This window comes from Neolamprologus multifasciatus, chromosome 1 (genome assembly GCF_963576455.1).
Source record: "Neolamprologus multifasciatus chromosome 1, fNeoMul1.2, whole genome shotgun sequence".
Classification (NCBI taxonomy): domain Eukaryota; kingdom Metazoa; phylum Chordata; class Actinopteri; order Cichliformes; family Cichlidae; genus Neolamprologus; species Neolamprologus multifasciatus.
In genome coordinates, this window is record NC_140439.1 from 18,158,422 (window position 1) to 18,172,081 (window position 13,660).

The 13,660-nt window shown below is 40.6% G+C and overlaps 2 protein-coding genes across 3 annotated transcripts; one reads left to right on the forward strand and one right to left on the reverse strand.

Moving 5' to 3' along the window:
* Positions 1–1,371: 1,371 nt before the first annotated feature.
* cilp (cartilage intermediate layer protein, nucleotide pyrophosphohydrolase) lies at positions 1,372–8,202 on the forward strand. 2 transcript variants are annotated; one of them, XM_085159766.1, is made up of 10 exons: positions 1,372–1,544; positions 1,677–1,769; positions 2,296–2,427; positions 3,413–3,466; positions 3,625–3,894; positions 4,040–4,222; positions 4,329–4,631; positions 4,750–4,858; positions 4,942–5,090; positions 5,190–8,202. In XM_085159766.1, the coding sequence occupies exons 3-10, from the start codon at positions 2,364–2,366 to the stop codon at positions 7,550–7,552; spliced, it is 3,495 nt and encodes a 1,164-aa protein (XP_085015892.1). In that variant the 5' UTR covers positions 1,372–1,544; positions 1,677–1,769; positions 2,296–2,363; the 3' UTR covers positions 7,553–8,202. The 2 variants fall into 2 exon arrangements, with proteins under 2 accessions (XP_085015892.1, XP_085015884.1); XM_085159758.1 differs by lacking the exon at positions 1,677–1,769.
* Positions 8,203–8,495: 293 nt separating this feature from the next.
* On the reverse strand, positions 8,496–13,354 carry eif3jb (eukaryotic translation initiation factor 3, subunit Jb). Its single transcript, XM_085159781.1, has 8 exons — positions 13,224–13,354; positions 12,988–13,076; positions 10,526–10,583; positions 10,335–10,432; positions 10,153–10,249; positions 9,482–9,652; positions 9,299–9,372; positions 8,496–9,111 (listed from the first exon to the last, which is right to left on the reverse strand). The coding sequence occupies exons 1-8, from the start codon at positions 13,234–13,236 to the stop codon at positions 8,983–8,985; spliced, it is 729 nt and encodes a 242-aa protein (XP_085015907.1). The 5' UTR covers positions 13,237–13,354; the 3' UTR covers positions 8,496–8,982.
* Between the last annotated feature and the right edge of the window lie 306 nt (positions 13,355–13,660).

Sequence of the window (13,660 nt, forward strand, 5' to 3'; positions counted from 1 at the left end):
ATGCGACTGTATGTGTTTTATGTAATAAGCAGTTGACCAAATTTTGCCACTGGCATTTGTCCTTTTACCTGGCCTGAGGCCTGTGGTGCAGGACCCGGTTAAATTCTTCCGCTGCAGGTTGTTCTTTGCCTTGTAATTGACAAAAAGACGTCAGCTAATAAATGTTCTGTGGAAAAACAACAGATACTGACAATTTTACAGGATTTCTAAAAGACATGACGGACTTTGCTCCTCTAGCTCGCTCTGTGCCTCTTTGTCTGGTTTAACGTCACTGAGGGGGAAAAAACACTTAAAGATGCGTAAATCTATGTTTTTAATAGTGATGAGCAATTCAGTGTTATCTCCAGCTCATCTCTGCAGAGCTTTTTTGTTGTTTCAGACTGCAGCTGTTTTCTCTTTTGTCTGGAAAAGCTCTAAATACCAAACACCAGACAAAGGTAGCAGCTATCTGGTGAACATAGTGGAGCATTTAGCAGTTAAAGAGCTAGACTTGTCCCTCGGGACTTTGTAGAGACCAAAAACGGGTCCCCAGACTGTACATTCACTAGGTCAGGAAATAAATAAACAGTAAAATGTTGCTGCTTCCTGGGTACATGTGTCTATAAGTAGCTGTTTGGTTGTTGACTCATAAGACATTTTTTTAAAAATGTGCATTTCTAAATGTTATTATTATCACCTTGTACAAAATAACCAAATCTTCAGTTAGTAGTACGTAATACATACAGATAAGTAATCCAAGCCTGCATTTGACAGCACTTGTTTAGGTTTCATTTAGTTTCCTCTGCCACCAAAAACTTGCTGCCTTAATTCTCCTCTCACTGTGTCCTTGATCTAGTCAGCAGCTGGTCCAGGGGCACTGCACAGAGGTTGCTCACTGATTACACAACAAAATGGAGATAAATGCACATGCAAACAATTAATTCACTCAAATCTGCTTCACATCTGAGAGTAAAACAAAAAAAAAGTATAACTGAAGATTTTGTCTTCTTCGAATGGTCAAAATCTGAATTTCTAATTGCTACAAATGCTTTTTTTTTTTTAATTTCTTGTGCCTATCACAAGATTATAAAGTAGATGTGGCATATATGAATCCCCGGCTCTTCCAGCTTAAGAAGGAAGCATGCAGACTGAGAGCAGAGCGGAGGACAAATACCCAGATTGACCGTGACAGCATTGATCTTGGGCACGGGGATCGATTTTATTAACACCAGCATGTGTTGGTCAGAACCTCTGAATTTCCCATCTTTTATATGTAAGACTATATAATAGCTGTTGTGTGTCATGGCTTTTATAAGAAATGTGATGAATTATAAAGATATTAGTGCAATCAAAAGATACTGTGGCACGCTGCCACAGAGGGAGGGGAGGGGGTGTTGGCTGAGGCAAAGAGGGAAGAGGTATAAAGGAGACATGAAGGAGTGTGTGTTGAACCAGAGGAGGGAAGAACTGAGGAGGAGGAGAGAAATGTGAAACAGAAGTATAACGGGAGAGAAAAGAAGGACAATCTAAGAGAAAAACAAAAACTAAGCTCAGAACAGAGAGAGGTAAGTAAAAATCAGTTTACTGGGCTACACAAATTCATGCGTCACAAGTCTGTTACTAACTGCTGAGACTGCACAGAGATGTGGCAACACTACATCAAAGTGAGCAGCCGATGTTGGTTGATTATGTTACAGAAAGTGGAGGGTTTATTCAAATTCCAGAGCTTGGAATTTAACTAGTGCCATTTGTGACTGGAATCAGGTGCCTTACCTGTGGCCTTATTTCAGGTTAGTCTTGCTGATACGAGTTTCACTATTAGTCTTTTTTTCTTCATTTCCTTCAACACATCCATCTCAAGCCTAACTAACGTGTTGTTTCATTAACGCTCTCTCTGTTCTTTCAGCTTACAAGCAAAGGTGACAAATTAGTCTGCAGTGTACAATTTTTAAAGTGTGCTAATCTGAACCTTCTGTGTGGAGATTTGGACGGTGAGGCCAGTGTTTCGACAGTGGATGCACAAATGTTTGAGTGTTCCCCTGACAAATACTGATGACTAACACAGATGTGTAATCTGAGGGGGAAGGGGGGCTCTGTCCAGCCGTGTTTCGGTTTTTTGTCATCCTTTAAGCTAAAAAGATCAACTGTATAATGGTGAATATACTTAAGGACAAATTTTCAATCTAAACATGAACTAATATTTTATTACTTTTGGCAGCTAATGCAATAAGTCAGTTTGAGTGTCAATACATATTTTAAAATTTGGATGGTTTTATCAAACGCTGCTAACATGAAACACTTTTTTCTCCACTGAAGTTCCTTGTGAGAAGCACACATACCAGGGGTGAAAGTTCAAGTGTCGAACGTGGCAGAAGAGTGTGAAAATGTCGCTGAGGTGTCTGTTCATTTTCTTGGGAATCACTGCAGCCACTGTTGTTACAGCTCAAGGTGGGTAACTCACAAAAAGCTCATTTTGTCATCATTTGAGTAAAAAGATGATTAAAGAAAAGTTACAAAGCATCACAGCGGACACGCATTCGCGCATGGTAATGCCGTGTAAAGAGTATAGAGTGCAGCGATTTGGAAACCATTTGATTAGCATGATTGATGACAATGTATCAAATCGTAAACGTTTTTCAAAGTTTTGTGCGGGAAAAAAACAAAGAAACATTGATGAAAGCAAAATGTTTGAAAAAAAAAAGGACGTGACTGCCAAGTTCAGTAATGCTAAAAACATGTGGTGTGTAGTTTAAACTGCAACTGGTCAGTGATTGGGTACTAAAAAAAAAAACTAGAGGCAGAGTCTTTCACAACTAAAGATGGGGGGCCGGAAAGCTTGACAACTCTGTGAAAGACTGCATGGGAAACAGTTCAGAATAACGTTTCTCAACATAAAATTACAAAGAATTTGGGTGTTTCATCTGGAGTCTGTAAGAACATTGACAGAATGTGGAGAAATCTCTGGCCAAAACCACTGCTCAAATGTCTGTGATGTTTAGTCTTTCAACAGGCACTGTACTAAACACAAAACTGATTCCGCAGTAAAAATCACTGCATGGTCTCTTACTCTGGCACCAACAGCCACACTCAAACTCACTTAAATAATCTTTCTTTCCCATTCTTATGGGCTGTTTAATAAAGTTTTTAATTTTTTTAAATAAATTTTAATTAAGTTAATAATTAAGTTTTAACTTAAACTTAAGTTTTCCACTTAAGTGGAAATGAAACATTACATGTATAAAGGCAAATTGACACTACTGAGCCCTGTTCTCAAAAACTGACATAGATGTAACTCTATGTCTGTGAAGCTAGATTTAATGCATAAAAGCTCAAGTTTTTAAAATATGTTTAGCGCCATCTTCTGTCAATACATTACATCGCCATGACAAACGTGACATGAGCTAATCAAATGTTTGTGATATGTCCTTTGCAGGATCATGGAGACAAAGTGGCAAAGAGTCTAGTTCTGCTGTCTACCAAAAAGAAGGTAACTTTTGTTTCTTAAAAATCCAATAAATTTTCTGAATGACATAAAGTGTTCTTTCTGCTTAAGTTATCGTCTTAAGTTGTATGAGATATGTTGAGTACTGTAACTATGAGGTGCTATTAGGACCACATTTATTTCCGCACTCTCTTTGCACATAGATAACTATCAGTGGTCGACATGGTTCAATGTTGATCATCCTGGAGGCCGTGGAGATTATGAACAGCTGGATGCCATTCGTTTCTATTACCGTACCCGTGTATGCGAAACTCCAAAGGCAATCGAAGCCAGAACCACTGAATGGATCCCAGCGCGTGAAACTGGGGAGACGGTCCATGCAGACCCGACTGTGGGCTTCTGGTGCCTGAATGAAGAGCAAGGTCCCCAGCTCAACTGCTCCAACTATGCAGTCCGTTTCCTATGTCCAAAAGGTTTGGCCATGAACATTTTTTTTCTGTTTGCCTCTGTGCAGTAAAAAAGATCTAATTTTTTTTTGTTTATTAAAATTTTTTTTCATGAGCTAAGTAAAATTACTTTTCAGAGTACTTCTATAAATTTTGTTTGTTTTTCCCCCAGCACATAACAGTATTAACATTCAGGGAACCTGGGGGCCATGGTCAGACTGGAGCCCATGTCCTGCCCTCTGTGGCCAAGTGGGGGTGCAACTTCGCTATCGAAACTGTCAATCTGACTCGCTGCCATGCAGTGGGCCAAAATTAGATGGGAAAGCATGTAATGGACCTGAGTGCCCAAAGACAGGTGAAAAAAAGGCTTAATTAGGCTACACAGATAATAACATAGCACATATATGCAATTACAAATTTGTAACTAATAAACTTTTGTTTGTTTTTATGTTACTCCTTAGCTTGTTCCCTGCAGTGTGTGATGGGGCAAGCAAACTCTGACTGTGAATGCATGTGTGAAGAACACACAATGTTGGGTTCTGTACGCAGCGCTGGTGGTCTCGCCGCCGAAGGGGCCGCCATCCTTCGCTCTGGCAAATTCCTTACCCTTACAGACCACAACGGACATTTCCGCATACCCAATATCTGCCCTGATGGCAACACAACCCTGACTGTCAGGCTCAAGGGCCATGCCCCCCTTGATGTTGTTGTGCCCAAGAGCAGTGAGCGCACCTCTGTCCTCAGTGTCCAGCTAAAAAGAGCCGGTAGATGTCTATAGAATTACTTGTGGATCCAAATATGAAAGAATAATTCTGAGCTGCATATTTACTAAAGTACAATCTGTTTAACATGTACAAGTAATATTTTATTTCTGTTTTTTAGAGAAACTTCATGTGTTGAGCAATCCTGAAAGCAAGGTCAGGAGGGCAGGACAAAGTGCTGCCTTCTGCTGCAAAGTTGCAGGAACGCCACAGCCGGATGCATACCAATGGTAGGACTAATTATATTGGAATTTTAGACAGTAGACATGTTGAACTCCTATTGAATCATTTCATTTGTTTTGTCAACCAACAGGTTTCACAATAACACTCTCATGGAGAAGGAGTCAGAAAGCACCTTGGTCATAAGAGATCTGCATCCAGAGCAGTCTGGAGAATACTACTGCAGAGCAAGTGGTCCAACTGGAGCCATTAAGACTAAAACAGCTACTCTCAGAATCTTAGGTGCAGTATTAATTAAGTGAAAACACGTGCTGAATACACAGAAGTGAGAATTTTAGTATACACAAACTAAATCATTTTAATTTCTTCATCTAAACACAGGCAGAGATGAGCATTCATGCAACCCTAAACCTGAATCCCACCTCATCCGCCTTCCACACGACTGCTTCCAAAACAGTACCAACTCATTCTACTACGATGTGGGCAAGTGTCCCCCAAGTAGATGTGCTGAACAGCTCGACAATGGTATCAGGTGCAAAGACAAAGTGGCTTATTGCTGCGGTGTGGCAAAAATGGAGGAAAGACAGCTAACATGTCAGGGCTACCAACTGCCCACCATGGTGGTAACCGAGTGTGGCTGCCAGAAATGTGTGGACACTAAGGCCATTGTGCATGGTAGGGCCATTGCTGCAGACAATGGAGAACCAATGCGGTTTGGTCATATTTTTATGAACGGAGTCAGAATTAGTCGTACAGGCTACAAAGGAACCTTCTCTATCCAAGTCCCCCAAGATACAGAGAGGCTAGTATTAACCTTCATGGACAACATGCAGAAATTTGTCAACACCACAAAAGTGCTTCCATTTAACACCAAAGGTGGGGCTGTTTACCATGAGATAAAACTTCTCAGAAAAAAAGCCCCTGTGACAATCAGCTCCACAGAAACCAATACACTTGAGCTTGGGGAGGTAGAGAGCCAGGAGCCAATGGTTCAAATCCAGATTCCTCCCTATTCCTTCTACAAGGAAAATGGCGAAGTCTTCACGGGTAACGTCAGTGCTAGTGTAACATTTCTCGACCCCAGAGACATCTCCACAGCTGCCGCAGCTCAAAGTGATCTAAATTTTATCGGAGATGAAGGTGATACCATGCCACTGAGGACCTATGGCATGTTTTCAGTTGACTTTAGAGGTGAAGAAAACAATGAGCCACTGAATGCAGGTGAAGTAAAGGTTTCACTGGACTCTGCTCAGGTTCAGATGTTAGAGCACCTCAACACCATGAAGCTGTGGTCACTGAACCCTGAAACTGGTCTGTGGGAGGAGGAAGGGAGTCTGCAGGTGGAGAAGAAGAAAAGAGGCAAAAGGGAGGAGAGAACATTTTTGATTGGTAACATGGAGATCAGAGAAAGGCGACTGTTTAACTTGGACGTCCCAGAGAACCGCAGGTGTTATGTGAAAGTGCGGGCTTTCCGCAGTGAACGGTTCATGCCCAGCGAGCAGGTGGAAGGAGTTGTGATCAGTCTCATAAATATGGAGCCCAAAGCTGGCTACTCCACCAATCCGCGTGCCTGGGGCCGATTTGATAGTGTGGTCACTGGTCCCAGTGGAGCCTGTCTTCCTGCTTTCTGCGATGAACAAAAAGCTGACGCCTATACCGCCTATGTCATGGCCAACCTCGGTGGAGAGGAACTGGAAGCTGTCCCGTCTGCTCCCAAATTCAATCCCAACCTCATTGGAGTGCCTCAGCCTTACCTTGGTAAACTAAACTACATGCGATCTGACCACGAGGACCCCAGAGTGAAGAAGACAGCGTTCAGCATCAATGTAGCAAAACCAAGCCCCAACACAGCCGAGGAAGGTAACGGACCAGTGTACCCATTTGAGAACTTGAAAGAATGTGAGGAGGCCCCATTTAGTGCAGCCCACTTCCGGTTCTCAAGAGTCGAAGGAGATCGCTACGATTACAACACAGTGCCCTTTAATGAAGATGACCCCATGAGCTGGACGGAGGATTACCTAAGTTGGTGGCCCAAGCCTATGGAATACCGGGCCTGCTACATCAAGGTCAAAATCAACAGCCCGCATGAGATCAATGTGCGGTCCCGCAACATGGGCGGTACCCATCCCAAGACCGTAGGCCAGTTGTACGGCCTTCGAGACACTCGCAGCATTCGCGACATGGACCAGACATCTGTTTCAGCAGTGTGTCTGGAATTCAAGTGCAGTGGGATGCTGTACGATCAGGAACGTGTAGATCGTACACTGGTGAAGGTGATCCCACAAGGAAGCTGCAAGAGAGATCATGTCAACTCAATGCTTCAGGAGTATTTAGTCAACCACCTGCCCCTAGCTGTCAACAATGACACCAATGAGTTCACCATGCTGGCGCCTCTTGACCCTCTGGGCCATAACTACGGAATTTATACGGTGACAGACCAGGATCCCCGCACAGCCAAAGAGATTGCACTTGGCCGCTGCTTTGACGGTACCTCTGACGGCACATCTCGGGTCATGAAAACCAATGAGGGCGTAGCGCTAACGTTTACCTGCGGAGACCGTGAGGTTACACGCCAGAACGTCTTTCAAACAATGCAGCGCTCTCAAGGTCAGACAGTAGGAACAAGCATCGTGAGAGGGGAAAGCAGGCAGAACCGGCGCCGGCAGAGGGCAAACGCACCACGCAGCAGTCGTAGACGTAGCACCAGAAACCCTGAGGGAAACCGTACAAAAGCCAGAAACTAGACAAGAGGAGACCTAGGAACATCACGAAGACCAGACGATGACTTGCTAAAATGAAACCAGATGGTGTTAACATGTTTTGGTTTATCCATCCATAAATATCCCCCACCCCCACTTGAAGAGTAACTAACTGTTATGCTAATTTCTTGCATCTTCATCTCAAGGAATATGTAATGTTTCTTCCTCTCACTTTACATTACTGTGGCAAATATTTACTTGAAAATGTAAATAGAGTATTTATTACACAAGTATTATCATCTTTCCAACTGTACTATAAACAAGGACAAAAACAATATTTTTTTGACCAGTGATTTATTAAATTAGATGCTTATAAAACACTGCAGATGCTGTATCTTCCACATTGTATGTATCCAATTGTCCATGTAACATTTAAACTGGTCAACTGCTTAAAAGAAAAAAAAAAAGACAGGAGAAAAACTCTCCTTTCAGCCAACTGTAGCCCATATGAAGACATGGTGGGGTGAAGCCCATAAGCCCCCGCTCCTCATCACACTTGATACAAGCCTGCAGAAGCAACAATTAGGAGACCAGTTGTAGCAAGTTAATCCACTTGCCTGATCCATACTTTTTTGCATTAGTAGAAATCAATTAGTAATTTTCTGTCATGCACAAAAAACAAAAACAAACAAAAACTAAGTACTGTTTGCTCCATATTTTCAAGGATATTCCAGAGATATCAAGAGAATGGCTGTGAGGTTTTAAAGTCACATTTATTATACTTCTCTATCCCTTTTATCTTACAGTAAATGTTGTGTGCTCTCTGCAAGCTTACAACTACTACGTTCATGTTGCGTCAGTCTCCCACAATGCAACCTTTCCAGAAATAAAGATGAATAATGGACTGAATAATTGTCTGCATTTGGCAACTGAAGTTATAGATACTATATACACTTGCCTGTAAGAAAATCATCCACAGGTAAGTGAGACCTATAATATATACATGACATTCTGTTTAAAGGATTTGCATAGAACCATGTGTTTCTATGTCACTAGACTTATAACTGCAATACTGTATCTGACATTTTGACAGGAGCAACATTTAATTTAAAAAGAAACAAAAAAACAAAACAAAAAACAAGCCCTGCAAAACTCAGATAACAGCAGTTACGGTAGTATTCTCCGTTGTAGCTGGGTCGAGCAACAGATTCCGCGTGATTTGTTTGTGAGTTGAGGCTGAATGAGAGAGAAAAGGCAATTCCATTTGCATGGAAGGAGAAAAGAAGAAGAAGAAAAAAAACCATGAATGGTGAGACTGGATGCTCCCTGGTATAGTCCCTCTGGTCACTGAAGCAAAATGAAGGGGGCAAGACACAGTTCAGATTTTCCAGGATGGCACTGGACAGCATGAGAAGGTACAGCTGCATTTCTGACAGTCGGGAGAAGGGGAAAGGGCAGTAGTGATGAAGCCAGTGTCACATGAAGTCCTCATAGTCTTGGGCGTAGCCTCCATCAAACGCTGCATAGTCAAGGTCATCTTTGAGCTGTGCTTTCAAACCACCTCCAGCTAAGACCCCCTTCTTCTTCTTTTTTCCTTTGTTTTGCTGTAGAAGGCAAATAAAAGAGACTTAAACTAAATACATATATATTTGGAAACGACTATATAACTACAAACGTTTGCCAGAGTTTACTTTTTTATGATTGGACATCGAGTAAGTATTGGGTGAGTAGCACCCCCTGCTGAATAGAAACTTAATTAACTTAAAAAAATACAAGCATGCAGTCACTTACTTTTTCTTGTTTCTGTTTTTCACTAAGTAGGACTGACAGGGAATTACTGATTTTCTTCAAGTCATCTACTTCCACTGTAAGAGGAAGAAAAATAAGTAGTTATTGGACAAGCCCAGTGCATTTTAAATTTAAGACAATTGTAATAAAAAATGTTCAGTAAAAGCAGGGAAAAAAAAGACTTACATGAAATACAAAGTTCCCGAAACAATGACTCCAAGAAACTTGAATAATGCACAGATTTTTCAAACTGGGTTATCTTTTCTTTTAGCATTTTTTCAAACTCTGTGAAGTCTTCTTTGGAAGATGGACACATGGCATCAATTCCAGTGACACTGTTTGAAGTGCTGCCAACACCTGAAAAATATTTAAAGGTCACCATTACATACATTGATCACAACAAGATGAACAATATCAGGTCTCAAAAATCCCATATCTGTAGTATATACTTTTGTTAGACATGCTGCAGTTTAAAAAACAGAGTCTACAGCATCAGGAACAGAAAACACAAATATTTTCCTCAAATCACAGCTTTCCTAAAGCATGTGTAAAGATTTTACTTAAAGCTTCAGCTTTTAGAGTCTACTCTAAACATTTTACAGATAGTAGAATGGTGCATTGTTCCTTTGGAGGTGAGGTATAGTATGTGGCATCTACAGCTGGATTACTGTGACATCTGTGTAAAACGTAGAAGCCAAAGAACTATTTAAGCTTTTTAAGTCTTAGTTAAATGTTAACTACAAGCAACAGCGACTAATGTATTGCAAACTAAATGTTTTGCATCAGTTACACAACTTGATTTTGTGGAAGACCTCATATTCTTGATAAAAAAGTTTCTACACCTGATCCGGTCTTACCAAAAGCATCTTTTGCTAGCTCCAAGTCTGCGTCTTCCTGTAATTTCTTCACTCTTAATTTTTCTGCCAGCTGTTCTTCAGGAGTGAGCTCGTCTTCCTGTAAATAAAAATGTAAGAGTTAAGATATTAGAGATAAACGAGCATAGAGTCAAAAGGTTTACAGATGAGAAAGTGGGACTTACTTCTTGCTGTTCCACTGCCTCCTGTTGTTTCTTCTTCATCCGGTTTTCTTTCTCTTTTATCTTTTCACTAAGCTTTTTCTTTTCAGAAACCTTTGGTTCTGCAAATTAAAATAATGACATAAGAAACATAAAATCATTCAGTAATCAAGTATAATCCATTAGTGAAAGGCAAGCGGTACTGGAATACAAACCTGGTTTCTTCACATCTGTTTTTTTCTCTTCATCTTCTTCATCATCGTCCCAGTTGTCCTGTGAACACACAGAACGCAATGTGTGTAATTGTTGCCTTTTTATTAATATGTATGCTAGAAGATGTAAATATATAGCCAAAGATGTACAATATAACCAAAAACAAACAATAACAATAACATTTTTTTCTGAGCAACATCTTAACACCTACAGAGCTAGACAACTTTAAGAATGTAAGTTAGTTCAAAGGCTGCAATCAGTCAGAATTTTTATTTTAAAATAACAAAAAATCAAAACTTTTTAAAACATAAAATTATCAGTTATCGATATGCAACAGCTGCCACTTCATTTTCTGAAGATGAATAACTTTTGTTCTACCTCCATTTCAAATTATTCTAGTCCTGATTACACTGGTGCAGATGTATATAAGCTGGATCGATCAATGTTACTGATCCAACAAGGGTAATAACCGTGTTACAGTACCAGGATAAAGAATAAAAATAGTACAGTCTACATTAAAAAACTGAAAGTACCACATGCACACAGTGAGTGCTTAATACGGTGTGATAATGCAGAACTTGTATATATTAAACAGTGGTTAAGAATCAAAAAAATATAACAACCTTAAAGCTTAAGATTCTGTAATTCATGACAATGAGTTACCAGTTATGACATCAGTGTTAATTTATTAATTTAATCCTTTTTGGCTGCTACCTCAAAGCACACTATGTGCAGTCGATCTTACGTGCTGCACAATAATATTTAATATTTAGTATTTACTGTTATATACACATAGATCATCGCGATTATGTTGTTTATTATATTGCTCTCTTTTTCTTTGCTTGTTTTCCCTTTTTTCTTTCTCAACAGGTGATCCAGGTGATTGATATATGTATTTTTTGTCTGTTTGTTTTATTGGTTTTTGCCCCTTATCACCATCCCTTTTCCACACTCTTTTTCTTTCTCCCCTTTCTTTTCCCCAGTCAAGTCTGTCCTGTGTTCAGCAAATGAAAATAAAATAAACAATAAAAGCAAAGGTGAATCAAATGACCAATACGGCAAGGCTGGGATGGTCCATTTGGTAAAGTAAATCCGCTGGGCATCTTTCTTTGCCTTTAGACAACAATTCTGATGGCAAAAGAACCAAACGGGACAGGCAAAAAATAAAAAATAATAAAATAAAAAATTATTAATTTATAGGTGATGACTCTTCAGACATCACTTGGGTTGTGATCCTGTAGATTGCTGTCTTATATTAAGATCCACCTTAAGTGTCACTACAAATAAATGTAATCCTATCCAAGGATACACTAATTTCTAACTGAAATATCCAATACTTTAAACTGTGAATTACTACACAATAAACATTTGACAACAGGCCTGTTGCATTTCCAGCAGGTTATGAACAACAACAGCAGCAGGATGAAAGTCGCCTGGGAATAAATGTAATTATCTTGAGTAAAAATTAACTTTGTGCTATTGTCTGATTTCCACAAAAATCTTAACCCTTCTTCCTAAACAATGACCATTTTGTACTACAGAGGACATAAAACCACCAGGCTCTTCAGTCTGGACGCCATATGCGACAGAAAACGGGAGAACTGAAGAGGCCTCTGCCAGCACTTTCCACAGGATCAATTATCTGAGGCTTCTGGACAGAGACCGTGCCAGCTTTCACGTAGCAGCCACCTGTATTACGGTATCAACTGAACAGCGGCTTCCTACTGCCTAATGCCTGCTGTAAAGTCGGAAAGTTCCAGGCCTAGTTCTTGGCTGAGTTGAGTCATCAACCCAGTGGATGATTTCATCTGAATGGGGCTAAAGTTGGTTAGCACGCTAACGCCGCCTCATACTCAACGTGACTCAAGCAGTGGGTTTGCCAGAGTAGACATAATTATGCTAATCTCCAATAATCATTTAATTTAACTAAATCTGTGTAATAATGGGATGGACCTGTATATTAGGAACACATGACAAAAATCACTCAATACTGAGGTTACCCAACATTAAAGCTTATTTACAGACGCAACAATACACGAGAGCTAGCAGACTAGCTAGCTCAAGTGGCCCGTCCGGTGAGAGATTTGCTTCAAGCACCGCTATCAAAATTCATGACACCAAGAGGCAGAAAACATTACTAACGTCCAAAATTTGATTAAACCCATAAGTATGAACTGGCACGCCATTATTCAGCTCGTTAACAATACGTTTGAATGACTGAAACTCGAATACCAGCATACCGTTAGCTGAGCTAGAGTTTCCAGAGGCTGCCTGTTGGAGCCACATGAGTTAGCATAAAGCTAACAGGGGTTCGGAGGTTCGGACTGACAGGCGACGAGAAACCACGACGAAGCGTGGCATTACATCCTATCGCTTCCTCGGTCAGCTAACAGCTCGCAAACAACCGGTGGCCGATTTTAAAAAGCGGCTCATACTGTACCGAGTGTTCGTCACGATATTGTACCTTAACATCTTCATCTTCGTCCTCGCCTTCCCATTTGTCCAGCGCTGCCGCCTTTTTAATCGGTTCCTCCGGCTCGAAGTTGTCAGCGTCTGTAAAAACAACAACATGAGAGTCGTTAGGTCAGTCCACATCTGACACCCGGAGTTAACAATGAGTGGTGTATTAGGCCCTTAAAACAGCGAGTGCGACAAGTAAATGTTGTACAGATAGCCATCCTTCCCAACTTAGTTTCTCACCCCAGTCCGCCATGTTGGCTGTGTTGCTTGTGTTTGACAGGCTCGCTGTACAGTCAGTGCTGCAGCCCGTTGGCCACGTTCAGAAACAGCTCCCACCTTCTGGGCGGCACTCCGGCCTTATCTAACGTCCACGGAGCACTTTCAGCACAACGACCCCGATATAACTAATCTCATCACGCCTTTATTTATTTCAATTGTAAACATGAGACGCTACAAGCTAGCTGAAGCCAAGTTCCACACATTTTTAAGTCGAGCATTGTAAAATAAATGTGTTAAAAGTACATTTTACATAATTCTTACATAAAGAGTCAAAACCTATTCTTAATCTCTTTTGGATACATTTGGATACACTACATATTATTTTAATCGAAGAAAAATAATTAATTAATAGCCTTAATTTTAACTGAATCTCATAAGGGAGTATAATAAAGTATATA

Coding starts and splice junctions, on each gene's coding strand:
- cilp (XM_085159766.1), top strand. CDS start 2,364: ATGTCGCTGAGGTGTCTGTTCATTTTCTTGGGAATCACTGCAGCCACT. Junction 3,467..3,624: donor TGCTGTCTACCAAAAAGAAG/GTAACTTTTGTT, acceptor CTTTGCACATAG/ATAACTATCAGTGGTCGACA. Junction 3,895..4,039: donor CCGTTTCCTATGTCCAAAAG/GTTTGGCCATGA, acceptor TTTTTCCCCCAG/CACATAACAGTATTAACATT.
- eif3jb (XM_085159781.1), bottom strand. Junction 10,584..12,987: donor ACGAAGATGAAGATGTTAAG/GTACAATATCGT, acceptor GTGTGTTCACAG/GACAACTGGGACGATGATGA. Junction 10,433..10,525: donor AACAGATGTGAAGAAACCAG/GTTTGTATTCCA, acceptor TTTAATTTGCAG/AACCAAAGGTTTCTGAAAAG.